Raw genomic sequence first — 18226 nt, 5'->3', positions numbered from 1 at the left:
TAGCATTTGTAACCGCATCCAGTTCTATTTAGCAATTCTGTTAGAGGTGTGAGTGCCAGGCAGAACAGGAGTGGAGAGAGCGTGTCTCCCTGGAATATTCCTCTTCTAATGGGGATGGCTTTCGTTTTCACAAGTCCCTCTTTTGTTTGGAGCTGTAGCACTGTCTGCCATTTGTTCATTGAGTGCTCTATGTATTTTATGATAATTGGTGCCACCTTGTTTATGGCTAGTGTTTCCAGAATCCACGTGTGGGGAACACTGTCGAAAGCCTTTTGGTAGTCCACCCAGGCCATACTGAGGCCTTTCTTCTTTCTGCGGCTGTCTTCAGTTATGGCTTTATTGATCAATTTAGTTATTATTATTATTATTATTATTATTATTATTAGCACAATGTAGTGGGCAGTGAGCTGGCAGAATCATTAGCACATCGAGAAAAATGGTTAACGGTACTTCATCTGTCTTTATGTTCTGAGTTCAAATTTCACTGAAGTTGACTTTATCTTTCATTCTTTTGGGGTCGATAAAATAAGTACTAGTGCAGCACTGGGGTCAATGAAATCGACTTACCCCTCCTCACAAGTTTCAGGCCTTGTGCCTGTAACAGAAAGGATTATTAGGGCAGTGTATTGGAAGAATCACAAGAGCAGTGAACAAACTGCTATTCAGTATTTCTTCTAGCTCTTTCTGTTCTGTGCTCAAATCCTGATAAAGTCAACTTTGCCTATCAATCTTCCAGGGTCAATGAAATACCAGTCAAATACTAGGGTCAATGGTATCAACTATCACCTTCCCCTCAAATATACTGGTCTTCTGCCTTTAAAAAAAAACAAAACAAGCTGACAGGATTGTTAGCAGACCAGGTAAAAAGCTTAGTAGCATTTCTTCAGATTTTACATTGAGTTCAAATTCTGCCTAAGTTGACTTAGTCTTTCATCCTTTCAAGGTTGATTAAATAAGTACCAATCAGTAATTGGGATCAATATAATTGGTTATCCCTTTCCTCCAAAATTGCAGGTCTTGTGCCTATATTGGAAAGGATTATTATTATATTTCAAATTCTGCCAAAGTCAACTTTTCTTTCATCCTTTCAAGGTCGATAAATTAAGTACCAGTAAGACACTGGATCGATGTAATTGACTAGTCTCCTCTCCATGAATTTCAGGCCTTGTGCCTTTAGTAGAAAAGATTAGCATTTAAACTGACCACATCTGGCTAAAATATTCTATTTGTTTTATGTGCAAACTGGCCAGCTCTGGCCTCTCACACCAACCCGACAAGATCATTCTAACATCAAAATCTCAGGGCTACAAAATAATGCATGATTAATTTAAAACAATGGGAGTAAATAAGCATTAGCTTTGACAAAATGACATGAATGCTAAAGGGTTAATATAATTATTAAAATGGTGAGCTGGCAGAGCCATGAGCATGCTGGGCAAAATGCTTAGCAACATTTCGTCCATCTTTATGTTCTGAGTTCAAATTCCGCTGAGGTTGACTTTGCCTTTTAATCCTTTCAGAGTTGATAACCTCCTGAACTTACTGGCCTTACACCAAAATTTGAAACCATTATCATTATTATTAAGGTGCCAAGCTGGTAGAATCATGAGCAAGCTGGGCTAAATGCTTAGCAGCAATTTGTTTGTCTTTACATTCTGATTTCAAATTCCACCAAGGTCAACTTTGCCATTCATCCTTTCAAGGTTGATAAAATAAGTACCAGTTGAGCACTGAGATAATGTAAATAACTTATTCCCTCCCCTGAAATTGCTGGCCTTGTGTCAAAATTTGAAACCATTAATTATCATTATTAGTATTATTATTATTAAAATATAGTGAATGATAGACTCATAAGAACAATGCACCAAGAAATTTGATCTTGCACTGTTAAAGGGTCTTTCCAACTGTGTCTTTATTCTTCCTTTGCTGACACAGATCTGTGCTGTGCTGTTAGTACATGGCACCTATCACTGCTGAACACTCATCATCCACTCAATATGTCAATACCAATGTAATTGTCTTTTCTGCACATAATTGATGATAAGGCTCACAGATTAGTTCTATTTCGTTATTTCATACAGAATAATACAAGAGCAGGCATGGCTTCTCAGCCACACGATTTTCAGTTCAGACCCACTTCATGGCACCTTGGACAAGTGTCTTCTGTTAGAGCCCCAAGCTGACCAAAGCCTTGTGAATAGATTTGGCGGATGGAAACTGAAAACGGCTTGCTGTGTGTGTGTGTGTAACCTTGTTTGATATCACAGTGCCATATTTGTAAATGATTGTCAACACCATACAAGCAGTGTCATTTATTTTCAATAAACTGCAAGAACATTCTTTTCTACTTTAGGCACACGGCCCAAAAATTTTGAGGAGGAGGCCAGTCGATTAGATCGACCCCAATATGCAACTGGTACTAAACTTATCAACCCCAAAAGGATGAAAGGCAAAGTTGACCTTGGCAGAATTTGAACTCAGAATGTAACAGCAGACGAAATACCACTAAGCATTTCGCCCGGCATGCTAACGTTTCTGCCAGCTCACCACTTTAGCCATGGGACAAATATTAACTTGCTTAGAAACAGGTAAGGGTTGGTGACAAGAAGGGAATCTGTCTGTAGAAAATTCGCCTCAATTAACTCCATCCGACCCATGCAGACATGGAAAAGTGGACGTTAATATGAGATGAAATGAAAAATTAATATTGTGCAACCAACACAGGCTTACTTCAGTTACCTCTAATGAAGCATCACACTTATAGCCCAGATATTGTACGGTATACCTTTACTACAAACAAAGGTAAATTATTTTCTGCTACTTCCTTACTCTACCGACTAAACAGACACCGAGTACAATTAGAAGGCTTTCTCTTGCTCTGTAAAGCATCCTACAAAATGATGTTGGTAAAATAAACACCTTGTCTATTGTGTCAGTAATTTGATGACAGAAGCGGAATCCAGTTATAAAGAGCAACCAGCAAGTCGGATACAATTTTGCAGTGTAACAATTTTATAATCTAAATTCAAAGAAACAATTTCAGAAAATTGTGTTCGAGATACTTCCAGCTTTTGGCACAGAAAGAAAAAGAGAAAGAAAAAAATTATTAAATCAAGGGAAATGATTCACAATTGCATTTTAGAGGTGAGTGAATTACCTCCCTTGAAACGATTCCTGTCCTTCTATTAAGTCTCTAATCAGTGTAAACGTTAGTTTAGAGCCGTTTATGTGTATGACTTGCTAAAGATATCAGCCAAATTTCCTTCAGAATCATATTCCACAATCTTAAAAACACGAAGAAGATAATGCAGTCCAAGGAAGGTCACGTTTAGTATGCTTTCTGCTCGTTACTTTGATGGATTAAAAATGTAAACTGGAACTAAATTACAACGATGATGATAGTGGAAGTCGCCGCCACTATCATCATTATCATCACCAAGATGATAGCTTAGGGAAAATTATTAGAGCTTTGAGGAAATGTATATTTATTTCAGCTCTTTACATTCTGAGCTCAAATCCTACCAAGGTTTTACATTACTTTTCACACTTTCTGAGATTTATAAAATAAAGTATTAGTCACATATTAATGTTGACATAAACAATAATTGCATCCCCCAAATTACTGGCTTTAATAAGCCTACATAAGAAATCATTATCAAAAGGCAACAATCAAGCCGTGGAGTCAATTATATCAATGTAACTACTACCAACCCCAATATGTGGGCTTGTGCTTAAATCAGAAACTCATGTTCTTTTTACCAATGAATAGAATTAGTAGAGCAGAGGATGAAATGTTTAACAACATTTAGTTATCTTTCTGTTCTGCATTGAACTCCAGCAGAACTGATTTTGAGGGTGAATTCAGCTGAGTGGATTCCTTCCTCAAATTTCTGGATTTGTTTCTCATTCAGAAGCCATTAAATCTATGCTTCACTGATTAGGACATAAGATTGGAGTTGTATCCCAACTTGCTGAAATAATTCATTATTCGTTAATTAATCATTAACACTTTCATTGTTGATGCTAACACTGGTTCCGACGATGATGATGATGATATACCATGAAAGGAAGAGGAGGAGAAAACAATAATGACAAATCAAGAAGAATTGATCATCCAACCTGAATTAAAACAATATCTGCAGCCTCAACTGCAACATCTGTTCCTGTGCCAATTGCAATTCCAACATCTGCTTGAGCAAGTGCTGGTGAATCATTAACACCATCACCCACCATAGCAACTTTTTTGTTGGACTTTTGAAGTTGTTTGATTTTTTTCACCTTATGAGACGGAAGGACTTCAGCAAATACAGTCGTGATGCCAACCTGAAGTGAAAGCAAATGTTTTACAGGTAAGTATTGAAACGTAGTGAACCTTATGGGTAAGTCAGATATAGCAGTAAGGGGAACTTACAGAAGTGAACATTACAGTTAAAGGAAATATAGAAATAAAAAAAAAGTAATGGGTACTTGATGTATGTATTGGTAATGTTTTGATAAGGTACTCTTGAAAGTCTGTACCTTTGACGAACGTTGTGACTTGTTTGATGTTATTAAAGGAGACACGGTTATTATGTTCCTATCAGAAGAAGCTTTCAAGGCCTTTGTCTATAAAGTACTGCATCTCTCAAAGGAGGTATTTAGACAGCTTGTAGACAATGATGACGTCTGTATGTGAAAGGTTACTGGGGAGTGAAGGATGGTTTCATTTGCACAGGAAAGTTTGTGTGGAAGCAACAGCAGGTTGCTCATTGATATGATGAATGAACAGTATGCAATATAACCAAATAATGAGTCAATAGAATGTTGGTTGGAGACGTTCTTGATCTCAAATACTGTAATAGAGTGGTCTGAGAAGAAACTTCCAGCCCAAGAAATAGATAGGTGTAGACCAAGGCAATTCTTATGACAAACATGACCCAAGAGCAACAACAATTGATGATCTCAAGCACATATGAAACTCATGTGAAGTAGGAAAGATCTTCGGGCTCTTTAGCAGCACTGAAACCATACTAATGATCAGAGAGGAAGAAAAATGAAATTGATAATTTACAAGTGTCTTCACATTCATGAAATTTAAAAGCTGATGTGACAGGGCAACAGTTAACATACTTAAAAAGGTAACCTTTTGGGGCATGGGACACACTGCCATCTATAAGTTGGGATAGATATGTGTGAAGAAAGAAAGTGCAAAGAATTTACTGCAAAGAACTATCTCAAGCAGTGTGCTTTGGCAAACTGACTGAAGGTGATAGTTAGGACACAGACAGTATATTTTTGAGTCGAAGTGACTGGGGAAAATTTCATACTTGGCACCTGTGTAAACAAGATGACAGAGAATGTGGTCTTCAGAGACAAGGAACGAATTTAGGAAGTGTTTTTGATGATTAAGTGCAGAATAAATCTAAAGGTAATTGCACTTAACTCATACTTAACAACAACAGAAATTAGTAAGAATCTATCCCCTTGATATTTTGAAAAAGTGAAATTCTGTTTAGGTTGGTGAACAATTATCTGTGGGAAGAGAACAAACTTTTATTCTAAGATAAGTGACTTATAAAAATCACTTTTCTCATGCCAATATTACTGCAGCAAATCAAAGACTTCAGAAGAGGAAATAAGTAACTGTAATAAATTATTAATAAAGGAGGAAGATCAAGAAAAGGTTTACACATTGGAAATTAATCAAATGAATACAAGTAGTATATTTTAATCAACTAAACTATTAATTTGTAGTTCTATGGGATGGGAGAGAGTTAGAAATCAACAAAATTCTTTTAATAAAACAAAATATTTAATATCTTTGTTATAAACTTACCTGTTTGGCAATTGCTCTCGCAGTTTTTTGATTATCTCCAGTTAAAAGAATCACTTCAAGACCCATGTCTTTCAATGTGCTGACAGCTAAATGAGCATCACTCTTAACAGTATCAGCCACAGCTAACATTGCCATCAACTCATCTGCAAAATGTTAAGAAGAAAGCAAATCCTAAGTAAATTTATAGTGGGATACCAGTCACTGATAAATCAAACTTCAGAGAGTGCACCAGAGAGGAATAAACTTTCATCAATAAATATAAACAAAACAAACAGGTTTTATATATCTCTTTAAGTCTACCATCAACATTTATTAAACAACCTGAGATAAGTGCTTCCAGATCAGTTGCATTTTATCAATTCATGTGACTGTAAAACTAATTAAAAACCAACTTGCTAGAAATAACAACTAAATATCACTCAACCTATACCTTACTATCTTAAAAAAGAGGATATCCTACCCTACCCATAACAAGACAGAGTACTTATAGCTGGTATGACATTGATTATATGTCAGGTCCATCAGGGCTGAACTGCAGTTAAATAAGAACAACATAATGATTGTATGTTGATATCTTATTGTTATTCTGATGTAACCCTGAGGGACAAAGTACCTGACAATGCTTGTTGCAATTTACTAGGTTAACAAACAACAGAGTTCATTCATTATTTCTCTGCTTGAGTAAATAGCACTAAGAAGAGCATTCAGTTGTAAACACAAGTACTCTAGTAAACGACCCACAAAACCATGAAAAATGAATGTAAAACAGTTATTTATAATTTTTTTAATTCGTTTTGCTTTCTTTTTTAATTTTTCTAATTAAAAAAAGGTTTTTGTTTGTTAACCATTTCATGCACTTCTTCTAATAAATTGCACTATTAACTTTGAATTAACCTTTTTGCTATTATATTTCTACTGAAATACACTGCCTTTGTTTCAGTTAAACTTTTAAAATAATTTTAAAAAATGTTTTTACTTGGTTCAGTCATTTTGGCTGTGGCCATGCTGGAACACCACCTTCAAGGGATTTTTTAGTCAAACAGATTGATACCAGGACTTATTTTTTAAAAGCTTAGTACTTATTCTACCAGTCCCTTTTGCCAAACTGCAAAGTTACAGAGACATAAACACATTAACACCAGTTGTCAAGTGGTAGTCAGAGGGATACACATATAGACACACAAATGTCCCACCAATGCCAGCATGGAAGGCAGACATTAAATGCTGATATATGCAAGTAGCTTCTTTCAGTTTCCATCTACCACATCCACTCACAGCGCTTTGGCCAGCCCAAGACTATAGTAGAAGGTGCTTGCTCAAAGTGTAACACAGTGAGACTGAACTTGGAACCATGTGGTTGGGAAGCAATCTTTTTACCACACAGCACTCCTGAAGAACTTACTAAAATATTTTTGTCATTATCAAGCTTGTTTCAAATGTAACTTAGCAGCAAATTTTGATTAAGTTTTTAATTCAAATCATTTTAAAACATGAATTTTGTATCATAGCACCAGGGTGGGTTGGTATCAAAAAGGTTAATCTGACCAGTCTGAGAAGACCTGCTGAAAAGGTTTAAGGGCACTAATTCTCCTTCTCCCAAACAGAAACATATATATATTCTTTTAGTTGTTTTAGTCATTTGACTGCAGCCATGCTAGAGCACCGCCTTTAGTCGAGCAAGTCGACCCCAGGACTTATTCTTTGTAAGCCTAGTACTCATACTATCTGTCTCTTTTTGCTGAACTGCTAAGTGACAGGGACATAAACATACCAACATCGGTTGTCAAGCAATGGTGGAGGGACAAACACAGACACAAATACATACATACATATATATATATATATATATATATATATATATACACATACATACATACATGCAATGGGCTTTTTTCAGTTTCTGTCTACCAAATCCACTTACAAGGCTTTGCTTGGCCTGAGGCGATAGTAGAAGATACTTGCCCAAGGTGCCATGCAATGGGACTGGACCCGGAACCATGTGGTTGGGAAGCAAGTTTCTTACCACATGGTCACTCCTGCACCTATACATACACACACACACATATATATATATATATATATATATATATATATATATTTACTTACATTAAGGGCATTACTACACGTAAATGCCTCACACTATGAGGGACTCTTAAAGTCAAAACTACCATAATAAATACACAGTGTACCAAACGCAAGCAAATGCAACCTTTGAAGCCAACCCTTAAAAACAGATTCAGCTGCAAATCATATGATTTCATAGTTAGTGTACATGATCCACTTTTTAATCATCAGTGCAGGCATAATCAAGACACAAAAATGAACAAAATCAACATACCAGACGAACCAACAAGGTTGCATTCCCTCGCATTCGGTACACTGTGTATTTATTATGGTAGTTTTGACTTTAAGAGTACCTCATAGTGTAAGGCATTTACATGTAGTAATGCCCTTAATGCAAATAAATATATTTAAAGGGAATAATTATAAATTTTTCCCTTATGAGGTTTTCACGCTGACTACTTGATAAATTCTTATAAAGATTTTATCCTATTTTAAATCTTAAATTTAACCGGAATATATTCAGTGCTGAATTATTCTAAATAAACACGTGTACCGAGATGCAATTTGAAAAGCCCGCCTCTTACATAGATATATAAGAGTGAACATCTCTATGTACTATGCTGGATACATTTGGTGTTCATCTGGTATGTTGATTTTGTTCATTTTTATGTGTCTTGATTATGACTGCACTGACGATTAGAAAGTGGATTATGTACACTAACTATGAAATCATATGATTTGCAGCTGAATCTGATTTTAAGGGTTGGCTTCAAAGGTTGCATTTCCTCGCATTCGGTACACTGTGTATTTATTATGGTAGTTTTAACTTTAAGAGTACCTCATAGTGTAAGGCATTTACATGTAGTAATGCCCTTAATGTAAATAAATATATTTTAAGGGAATAATTATAAATTTTTCCCTTATGAGTTTTTCACACTGACTACTTGATAAATTCTTATAAAGATTTTATCCTATTTTAAATTTTTAAAATTAGACAAACAGACAGACAGACAGATATATAAGAGCCAAAACATTTTAGAAAGCTAGAAATGATTTCTTATATAGAATTACCCAAATTATTGCTTTTAAGTTGATGGCTCTAAAAGGAAACTAAGAAATAATATTCCAATCAATGAGAAACAGAGGAGCAGTAACTTTGAAAATTAAAAGATATGTAAATATTTCAAATAAGTAGAAAATATTACCCTTTCTTTTACCATGTTTCTACTGAAATACATTATCAAACTATTTCAGTTGATTTTTATTTTTAATCAAGAATTTGGAGCAATTTAGTATCAAATAGTTAAAAACATTCATTGTAACAGAAAGTCACAATTTAAATATGAGCATTTGGAAATTAGTAGAATTGTTAAAACAAAACCAGAAGTGGTCTTAGATGATTTGGTATCAATAGGATTAAGGAACCTACCATCAATAGCACAAAGCACCACTGTGTGACCTTGTTCCTCGTGTTCTTCCATACTGTTGTTAATTTTATGAGTGATCTCTAGTCCATTGCGTCGCATCCATTCACGGTTACCAATGAATACATCATAGGTTTGAGATGCTGTAGCACCAACAGCTTCCATACCTAAATAAACAAATATTGAAACACATGATAGGCATGGTCAACCAGCTAGAAATAGCAGCCAAATCACCCTCATATTGCATACTACCACCTTAGAAACACAATGAAATGAATACTGTTGGTCAATCTATACTCTGCCTGAAAAAAAGTTAGGATGATCACTGCTGGAATGTCTTTGATAATATTGTGTAACAATTTTTTTTTTTTTTTTGTCTTTGGTCAGTAAGTGTTATCTCCTATTTGCTTCTATCTAGAAATCAAAGGAAATGACTACTATTTCCTTCAAACTTGGATTTTGTGACCTGCACATCAACATTTTGAAATTAACCTATTTCCCATTACATTTCAAACAGATTCAGCACTGAGTTACGGAAGCAGAAATATCATTATAGCAAATATTCTTCTCAATACCACAGATTTTGCTTGTCAGTTGCCTGAGCTTAACCACTTGAGCATGTCCCTTAGTGGCTGATAATATGTGCATCTCTGATCTTGGCCAGGAATAGAGGGGGAGCATCACAACCATGTGTTGAGAGGAATGTTTTGGGGGTTTGGAAAAAATGTAACACAAGCAAAGTTTGAAGGAAATATTAGCCAGTTTTCATACTTTCCAGGAGTAAGCAAACAGGAAATAACAGCTGCTACCCAAGGACAAAAATTGTGTTAAACAGTGTTATTAGTGATAGATAGTTACTAAACTGTGTGTTCGAGAAGAATAATCTTAGTCTGTGTCTTCATTGCTCACTGCTAACTCATACTGATTTCTTTTCATAGGATACATATAACCTAAAGTTTAGGCAGTGGAGGGAATATACAAGGTTGTGACATTTATGACAACGAAGCAAATGTGGGAGAAATATTAGAGTCACTTGTAGATCATTGGTCAAAACTATATCAGAAACACCCCATTATATTGTCAGGGTAGGCATATTACTCAGATCAGATAAGCCAACTTTGATTAAAATGAATAGAAAGTGATTAAAAAGAACAAAAATCAAGCTAAGATAGTCATTTTGCAGTCAGGCTGTGAATACAGTAATGATATACAGATATAAAATAATTGCTCCATCAATTATTTCTAAAATATCCATCCAATCTCCTGATAATATAAAGTAGAATGGAAAATAGAAAAATAGAAGCTAAACAAAACAGAAAAAAGAAATCAATTATAAAAAAATAAAATGGACAAAATAAACAAAAACTTACTTTCAATTATTGGACTGTCTTCCAAACCAAGAATGTTATCAATTTTAACCCTTTGGCTACCAGCCATATTTCTACGGTTGTGAACACCTTCAATATCAATGCTGGACAACAATGACTCAACTCTGGAAACTTTACAACGTAATCCACAACCTGGGACAGCTAGGAAGTCAGTCACTTGGCCAAGTATCTCTGTTTTAAGAGTCTGCAAAAAAAATAAAAAAGAAAATGTATTAAAAGGGCAAATGTGCTTACCTTTGTGAATATATATAGCTCATCCAGAAAATTATTTTATCAGGTTGCACACTTATGATTGAAGGTTTTAATATGGACATTTTCAAACATGATTAGCATCCTAATAGTTTTGTCAATAATGCCTTTATTGATAGGTAATTACCACGAGGTATAATAAAGTGCTCATTAACAGATACCCAAAGTTAATACAGCTTCAAAGCACCGCAGTAACTGTTACACATTGTCATCATTTAAAGTCCACTTCCTGCCACCAACCTTCACCTGTTTCCAAGTAAGGTAATATTTTCCCATAGGTAAACATGTTTTCCATGGAAAACTGGAAAGGAAAAACCTTGCTTGTATGACAATGATGCCCACCTACAACCATTATGAAATGTCTAGACAAGGATTCTACCTACCAAATGGACTCACAAAGACTTTAGTCAGCCCAGGCTGCAGTAAAAGACACTTGCCTAAGGTGCCATGTAGTGGGATTGAACCCAAGACCAGATAGTTGGGGAGCAAACTTCACATCCACACAGTTTACATATAATTGGCTAGATAAAATACAGAGAATAAAACTATGACCACAAAACATAAGAACATCTGTGGTAGTATAGGCTGTATGCTGATGGTAGCTAAACGACTGTAATCTAGAGGTGGGGCTGCCTACTCCAAGTCTTTGGTCATCAAGAGCAACTACTCTGCAATCTCCATGAAATAAGGTAGGAATGCTTTTGTGCAGGCAAGCCGGGAGATTTCAGAACTAGCCAAAAGAAACTGCCTTGAATGGCACCAGTTTATTACCCACTGAGTAGAAACAAGAAAAGTAAGGTACTCTGGTTTAATCTATTATACAACTTGGACAGTACCATAAACACAACCAAATATATTCTAGCTCTACTAAAGCAACATTTCCCTCTGACACATAAATATAATAAATTTTTTCACCACACCCACATTCAACATACCTTCTTGTCTGGACAATATCCCTTCCTGCAACATATTCTACAACCAGAAACATACACCCAGCAGCCCCTACCCTATCTATCTACTCAGAAATTCTGTGTCTGTATATCAAGATCCACAAACACCATAGGGTGGTATTGTAAAGGATAACATGGCATTCATCATGAATACTTCCAAGAGTTGCTACTACCAGCATCTTCACTAGTTTAAGACAGAAATTTGGAAGAACAACATACGTCAGTCAAAATTTGTCAAAAAAGTCAGGAACCAATACTTCATCAAGTTATTTAATCTATGCTTCTAAAAGCTACATAGAAAAATAGCATTATTATTATTATTAGCAGCAGCAGCAGTAAGGCGGCAAGCTGGCAGAATTGTTAGCATGCCAGGCAAAATGCTTTGCGGCATTTCTTCTATCTTCATGTTCTAAGTTCAAACTCCGCCAAGATCAAACCTTTTGGGGTCAATAAATTAAGTACCAATGAAACACTGAGGTCAATGTAATCGACTAGTCCCCTCCCCACAAATCTCAAGCTTTGTGCCTTTAGTAGAAAGAATTATTATTATTATTAGTAGTAGTATGACAGCAAGCTGGCAGAATCATAAATGTGCCAGGAAAAATGCTTAGCAGCATTTTGTCCATCCTTACATTCTGAATTCAAACTCCATTGGGATCAACTTTATCCTTCATTCTTTCGGGGTCAATAAAATAAGTACCAGCTGAGTACTGGAGTCGATGTAATCGATTATCCCCCTCCCCAAAATTTCAGGCCTTGTGCCTATAGTAAAAAGGATTATTATTATTGGTGGTGGTGGTAGTGGTAGTAGTAGTAGTAGTAGTAAGTAAGTAAGTAAGTAAGTAAGTAAGTAACTCCCCCACTACCATTCACACAGGAAATCATGGTTTTATAACTGTCAGGGAGCCTGAGTATATTTTTTATTGTGAAACCCATGGCCACAGTCAATCAGTAAAAGAATAGTTGTAGTAATAGTTACTTATAGTATATGTTTGTTGTTAGTGTTAAGATGATCTACATACCTTGTAATGAACAGCTCCATATTAGAGGACCACACTGAACATGTCAAGATGATCTACAGATTTATCAAAGTATATTCTATAAAAAAAAATTACCTGTTTGGCATATTTCACAATCGCTGCAGCAATTGGGTGTTCACTGCTGGTCTCTGCAGTTCCTGCAATAGCAAGTAGCTTCACAAATGAACACACATGACTCTCAACAAAAGTACAGATTCTTGCCACACGGGGTATTCCATGAGTGATGGTGCCAGTTTTGTCAAACACGATGTTCTTGACCTATCAAAAATAAGAGTAAACATGGTTTGAATAAGTGCAACATGTTAAACTAAAATGGTTTATATATCTACCAATGTGATATGCATATTTACAAGGGGAGGACCTATATATCTATTAATGTGACCCACTTTATATATATATGGGTTGAGGTATAAATATGAGAGAAAGAAAATGGAATCCATGAGACTATTATTCACTACGATCATTTTGACCCATCATGCAATGGTGCCTCATGGCTTGAGATGCTGTACAAACAGTTGCATGCATCATAGGCACTGGTGCACAATGAGTTGAACCAATTGTAGTGAATAATAAAGAGTCTTGTGAATTCCATTTTCTTTTCATATTTTTATAAACTCTATGGGCACTGGAATTCCTGAAGTAAATCCAGTGGCAAATACCTCCATACAGTTGTTGATATCAGGTAACCAAATACTGTGAACAGGCTTTAAACAACATACTACATGGTGTATAACCAAATATAAAATTATTACTATATATATATGTATGTACACATACACACACTTATATGACCTACATATCTAACAATGTGACCCTCATATATGTACTAATATTATCTATATATCAATATGTTTACATAGCTATTAATAGAGCAAAGTAACGCTATCCTACCCACAAAAATAATCCACAATTCTAGTAACTTACATATCTACTAATATTATTGCTACATTTACTAATATGAGCAATGTAACAATGCATTAATGTAACCCACACAAATTCAATAATATAATTAGAAAATAGCAGTTTAATTAAAACCTTTAGAATTTTTATTACAAAACATATTACTGCTACAACTGATAAAATTTCATAAATTTCAATACAACAATATTCAGTATTCTTCTCAAATAATGTATGAAAGAGTTAGTAATGCATAGGATTAAACACCTTGTAAAATTTAGTTATCTTCTTTTATGCTCTGAGTTCAAATCCCACCCAATTGATTCTGCCTTACATCCCAACCACTTTTCTTTAAAAATCAATATGCCTTAACAGAGAAGGAAGAGACAGCATTTTCTTTAATTTTCCACTCTCTAACAGAACACCTTACTGATTAAATATATAACTTTCTTACTTCAACCATTGTCTCTTCTTATCGCATGTTCCAGCAGTGCATTCATTCATCTCTTTATGCAGTGCATCCATGAGTGACAAAGGAGGAGGGGAAATAAAGAAATGATGAAACAGCAATTATATGATCGTTTCTCAGACCAGAAACTTGATTCAAATGCTTGCAATAGAGAGAACTTTGCTGAACTCAATAAAGAGAGAACTGGTGGTATTAAACTGGGCAACAGATTAAAGCTATTACTTAATGACCATTTCAAACAACCTGATATGCTTCCAAGTTGAATGTCAAGAACAAAGCTTGAGTGAAACCTGAGCCATACACTTATCCAAGGAACTGTGTGATCATACCAGGTCACTTGACAGGGCCATGTAAATACCAATATTTCTTACACACACACACGTGTGTGTGATTGTGTGAATGAATGAATGAATACAACATGGCAAAATGGTTAAAAACTTCACTTTGTAATCACAAGTTACTAGGTTCGATCCAATGTCATAGCATATAGAACAAGTCACATTTACCATAGTATTGGATCACCTCAAGCCTCATGAGTGAAATTGTGCAGATGGAAGCTCATTAGATGGACTGCACTTGTGATTTAAAGATCCAGTCTCATTACAGAATATCACACTAATTTTGTCAGATAATAAATATGTTGAGGCTTACATGTGCCTGTAGAATATTCAACCACTTACACACTAATACATTTGTAGCTAGTTCTGTAAATCAAACTGAATACTTATCGACAAAACTGGCAGAAATCTATTTAGAGTGTGTGGAGGTCTCTGTTTACATTTGCTCTTCCATAAAAATTACTAAGTAACAAACAGTAATGTTCGTGCGATTTCCCTTGTTCACCTTTGAAGACATGTAGAATAAATGGTCCCTTACTTGAAAAACAGGCAAGGGTGAGAGACAGGAAGAGCATCAAATTGTAAAACAGTGCCTCAAAAATATATTCATCTACCCCATGCAAGCATGAAAAAGTGGATTAAAAATAAGCCTAGCTCTGTAAGGCACTCAACTGTTTTTTCCCTACTGTTACTCTTAAATGACACATTTATGATTTCCTATATAGATGCAAGGCCAGAAATTTAGGTAGGGAAGAACCAATGGATTTTTTTTTATCAGTCCGAATACTTGACTGGTACTTTGTTCTTGACTTTGACAAGATCTGAACTCAAAACCCCAAAGCACAGTACTAAACACAAGGTATATTACTTGTCACTCTACCAATTTTGTTACCACTATCCCATGAAAAAAATAAAGGCATTTTATTAACATCATCTTTCTATCTTAGTTACAATATTGGGGTCATTTTATTATTATTATTAATAATACAACACTGATTGTGAGTTATTTAATTTTTCAAACAAAAAATTTTTTTAATATGAATTTATGGTAAAAATCATCAAGTTAAAATTAATTATCAATTATATAACAATATACCTTCATGACAAATATATCACTGACAGAAACATCAGTAACTTTCACCTTCAATATACAAACATTTTATAAAAGCTTTGAATGAAAAAAAAAAAACAATTATAAATAAGCTAAAGAAGAATTCCTAAACCCAAATCTGACCAGTGGCGTAAATAAGAAACAGTTCTTTTTTTTCTCTCTTAAAAGGTGCTGGAACACTAGAAAGCTTTAAAAATAAAATGTAGCTGATGGGATTAAAGACTCCAGTTTGTTCAAAAGGAGATTAGGGGGAGAGCAAAGGGTAGGCAACTTTAATCACCATAGCAAAAGAAAATGGTGTAAGCCCATTACCAGAGGTATATCATGAACTCAGCGCCTGGTTATGCTGTACTGACCATCTTACCTTTGATATATTTTCTAAAGGAATCCCACCTTTGATAAGAAGGCCAATACTGCTGCCTACCCCAAGACTTACAACAATGGCTGTGGGTGTGGCAAGACCAAGACCACATGGACAAGCCACTGTTAAAACTGTGAGTGAGTATTGGACAGCAGCTGTAAATACCACACGAAGATAATGCCAAGTACCATAAGCCTGAAGATGAAGTAAGAAACATACATGTTTAAAATTCTTTTCAGTCTTAATGCAATATATTTGCCTGAGAAGAGGTACTAGCAAGTATCAAAGACCAGATAATTGTTGGTATTTCAGTTTAATCCACCTGTAAACAACCAAGAGATAGATATTAGTTCATCAAAAACTCTACAAGTAGTCTTACACAGATATCCAGAAGCTGTACAAAAGACTTGTTTATATACATTATTATTAGCAGCAGCAGATATCCAACTGTTATATCCAGATAACAGCTATGGGATACAAATGGGGCTACAATATCTGCAACATTCACACTTCTTTAATTACTTCAAAATAAATTTGATATCAGTTATATTTCATTGTTGTAGGAAGCACTGAACAGACAAATCTTTTGATACTGTGATACTATTGTTAAATCCTACTTCAAGTAAAATCAATGCAACAAGTAGCAAAAGAACCTGTTGTTTTCCAATGTTGCCAAACAACTTCAGCCTGTGAGTATGCAGAATCCCCATCCTGATCTAAATAAGAATTTTGAACCATAATTTTAAAAGACTATCACATTACTAAAGCTGTCCAAATATTCTCAAATCAGTAAAAATGTGTTGACCATCTGATATCTATGACCTATGATATATGTAGTCCATGGACCTATATGTATACATAGATACACATACAAAGACAATGTTTGTACCTTGAAAGAAAAGTAGATGTATCTGCAAGTGAAAAAATTCAGTGTCAAGAAAGCAAAGAAATTTGTCAATATAAAAACAACACAAAGAACATCTCCCAAGAGAAGCATTAACAAAGAACACTTTTCTGTAAACCTTGCTGACTGTTCCCTAGATCTTACCTTATGTGTCAGTTCCAGAGGTTCACCGCCTTTGATGAGAATGCCATTAGTGGCACCAACCCCTGTACCGACCATTACAGCAGTGGGTGTGGCCAAACCCAGAGCACAGGGGCATGCAATACTCAAAACAGTAATTGCATACTGGAAAGCATATTGGAATATCAATTCATGTTTTGTCAAAGGACCATCTTCCTGTGAAGCAGCAAACAGTGTATGGTAGCATCAATTAGATTTGTTTACATAACATCAATGAATCAAATAAATGAAGGAATACAATAAATCAATACTTAGATTTACATCTATTAACCCTTTAGCTTTTAAACCAGTAATATCCAGCCCAAATATACCTGTTTTATATCCAGACCAGACAGACCTGATATCTCACATGTACCCTATAATGTCATTCTAAAAATACAAAATACACAATCACATCATCAAAAGCTTAAAGCTATGAGATAATGAATGATAAATTTAAAACAAAGTGAATAAATAAGCATTTATTCATTTTGTAATCTGAATGCTAAAGGGTTAAATATCACAGGTCATTGGTTTTCAAATGTAGTTTTATGTAAGTTCCACATCATAACTGTTTTTAGGGTGGAAAGAAAACACAGAACTAAAAACGGTAACAACAATAATTAAAATGATGATAATGTTAATGAAAAGAAAAGTAATGATAGTAATGATAATGATGGCAACTACCCTACCTATCCTGGAATTTTCTGTCAATAACTATCCAAGATCCAATTCTAAACAGGCTCAATGAAGACATACTTTTAAATGGTATCATAGAATGGTCTCAGTATACTGGCTGGCTTGATTCGATGTAAGCAGACACTATATACATATATATATATATATATATATATATATCCCAAGAATTACAGCGTGATGTGCTGCTTGACTGGTCCCCCCTCTCTCTCTCTCTCTCTCTCTTTATATATATATATGATGATGATGATGATCTTTTCTCCCGCCATGCCTCTGTCTACCCCTCCATCCTCTCTCTCTCCCCTTCGTAGTTTTTCCTTTAAGGTCTTCAGGTTCTGGCTATATATAAATGAGAAACCCA

At 35.0% G+C, this 18226-nt stretch overlaps 1 protein-coding gene across 5 annotated transcripts in view; it reads right to left on the bottom strand.

The window, feature by feature from the left end:
• The window catches only part of LOC106877342 (copper-transporting ATPase 1), a 101912-nt gene that overhangs the window by 6491 nt on the left and 77195 nt on the right, over positions 1 to 18226 (bottom strand). For all 5 annotated transcript variants that reach the window (XM_014926219.2, XM_052967778.1, XM_014926220.2 and 2 more), the window contains 6 exons: positions 17155 to 17346; positions 13006 to 13188; positions 10674 to 10875; positions 9309 to 9470; positions 5816 to 5958; positions 4120 to 4323 (listed from right to left, as the gene is read on the bottom strand). In XM_014926219.2, coding sequence (XP_014781705.1) covers positions 4120 to 4323; positions 5816 to 5958; positions 9309 to 9470; positions 10674 to 10875; positions 13006 to 13188; positions 17155 to 17346 — 1086 coding nt within the window. The remainder of the gene's footprint in view (positions 1 to 4119; positions 4324 to 5815; positions 5959 to 9308; positions 9471 to 10673; positions 10876 to 13005; positions 13189 to 17154; positions 17347 to 18226) is intronic.

Source organism: Octopus bimaculoides, chromosome 5 (genome assembly GCF_001194135.2).
Source record: "Octopus bimaculoides isolate UCB-OBI-ISO-001 chromosome 5, ASM119413v2, whole genome shotgun sequence".
Classification (NCBI taxonomy): Eukaryota; Metazoa; Mollusca; class Cephalopoda; order Octopoda; family Octopodidae; genus Octopus; species Octopus bimaculoides.
Note: the sequence above shows the minus strand (reverse complement) of the source record. Positions and strands in the feature narration are given on the sequence as shown.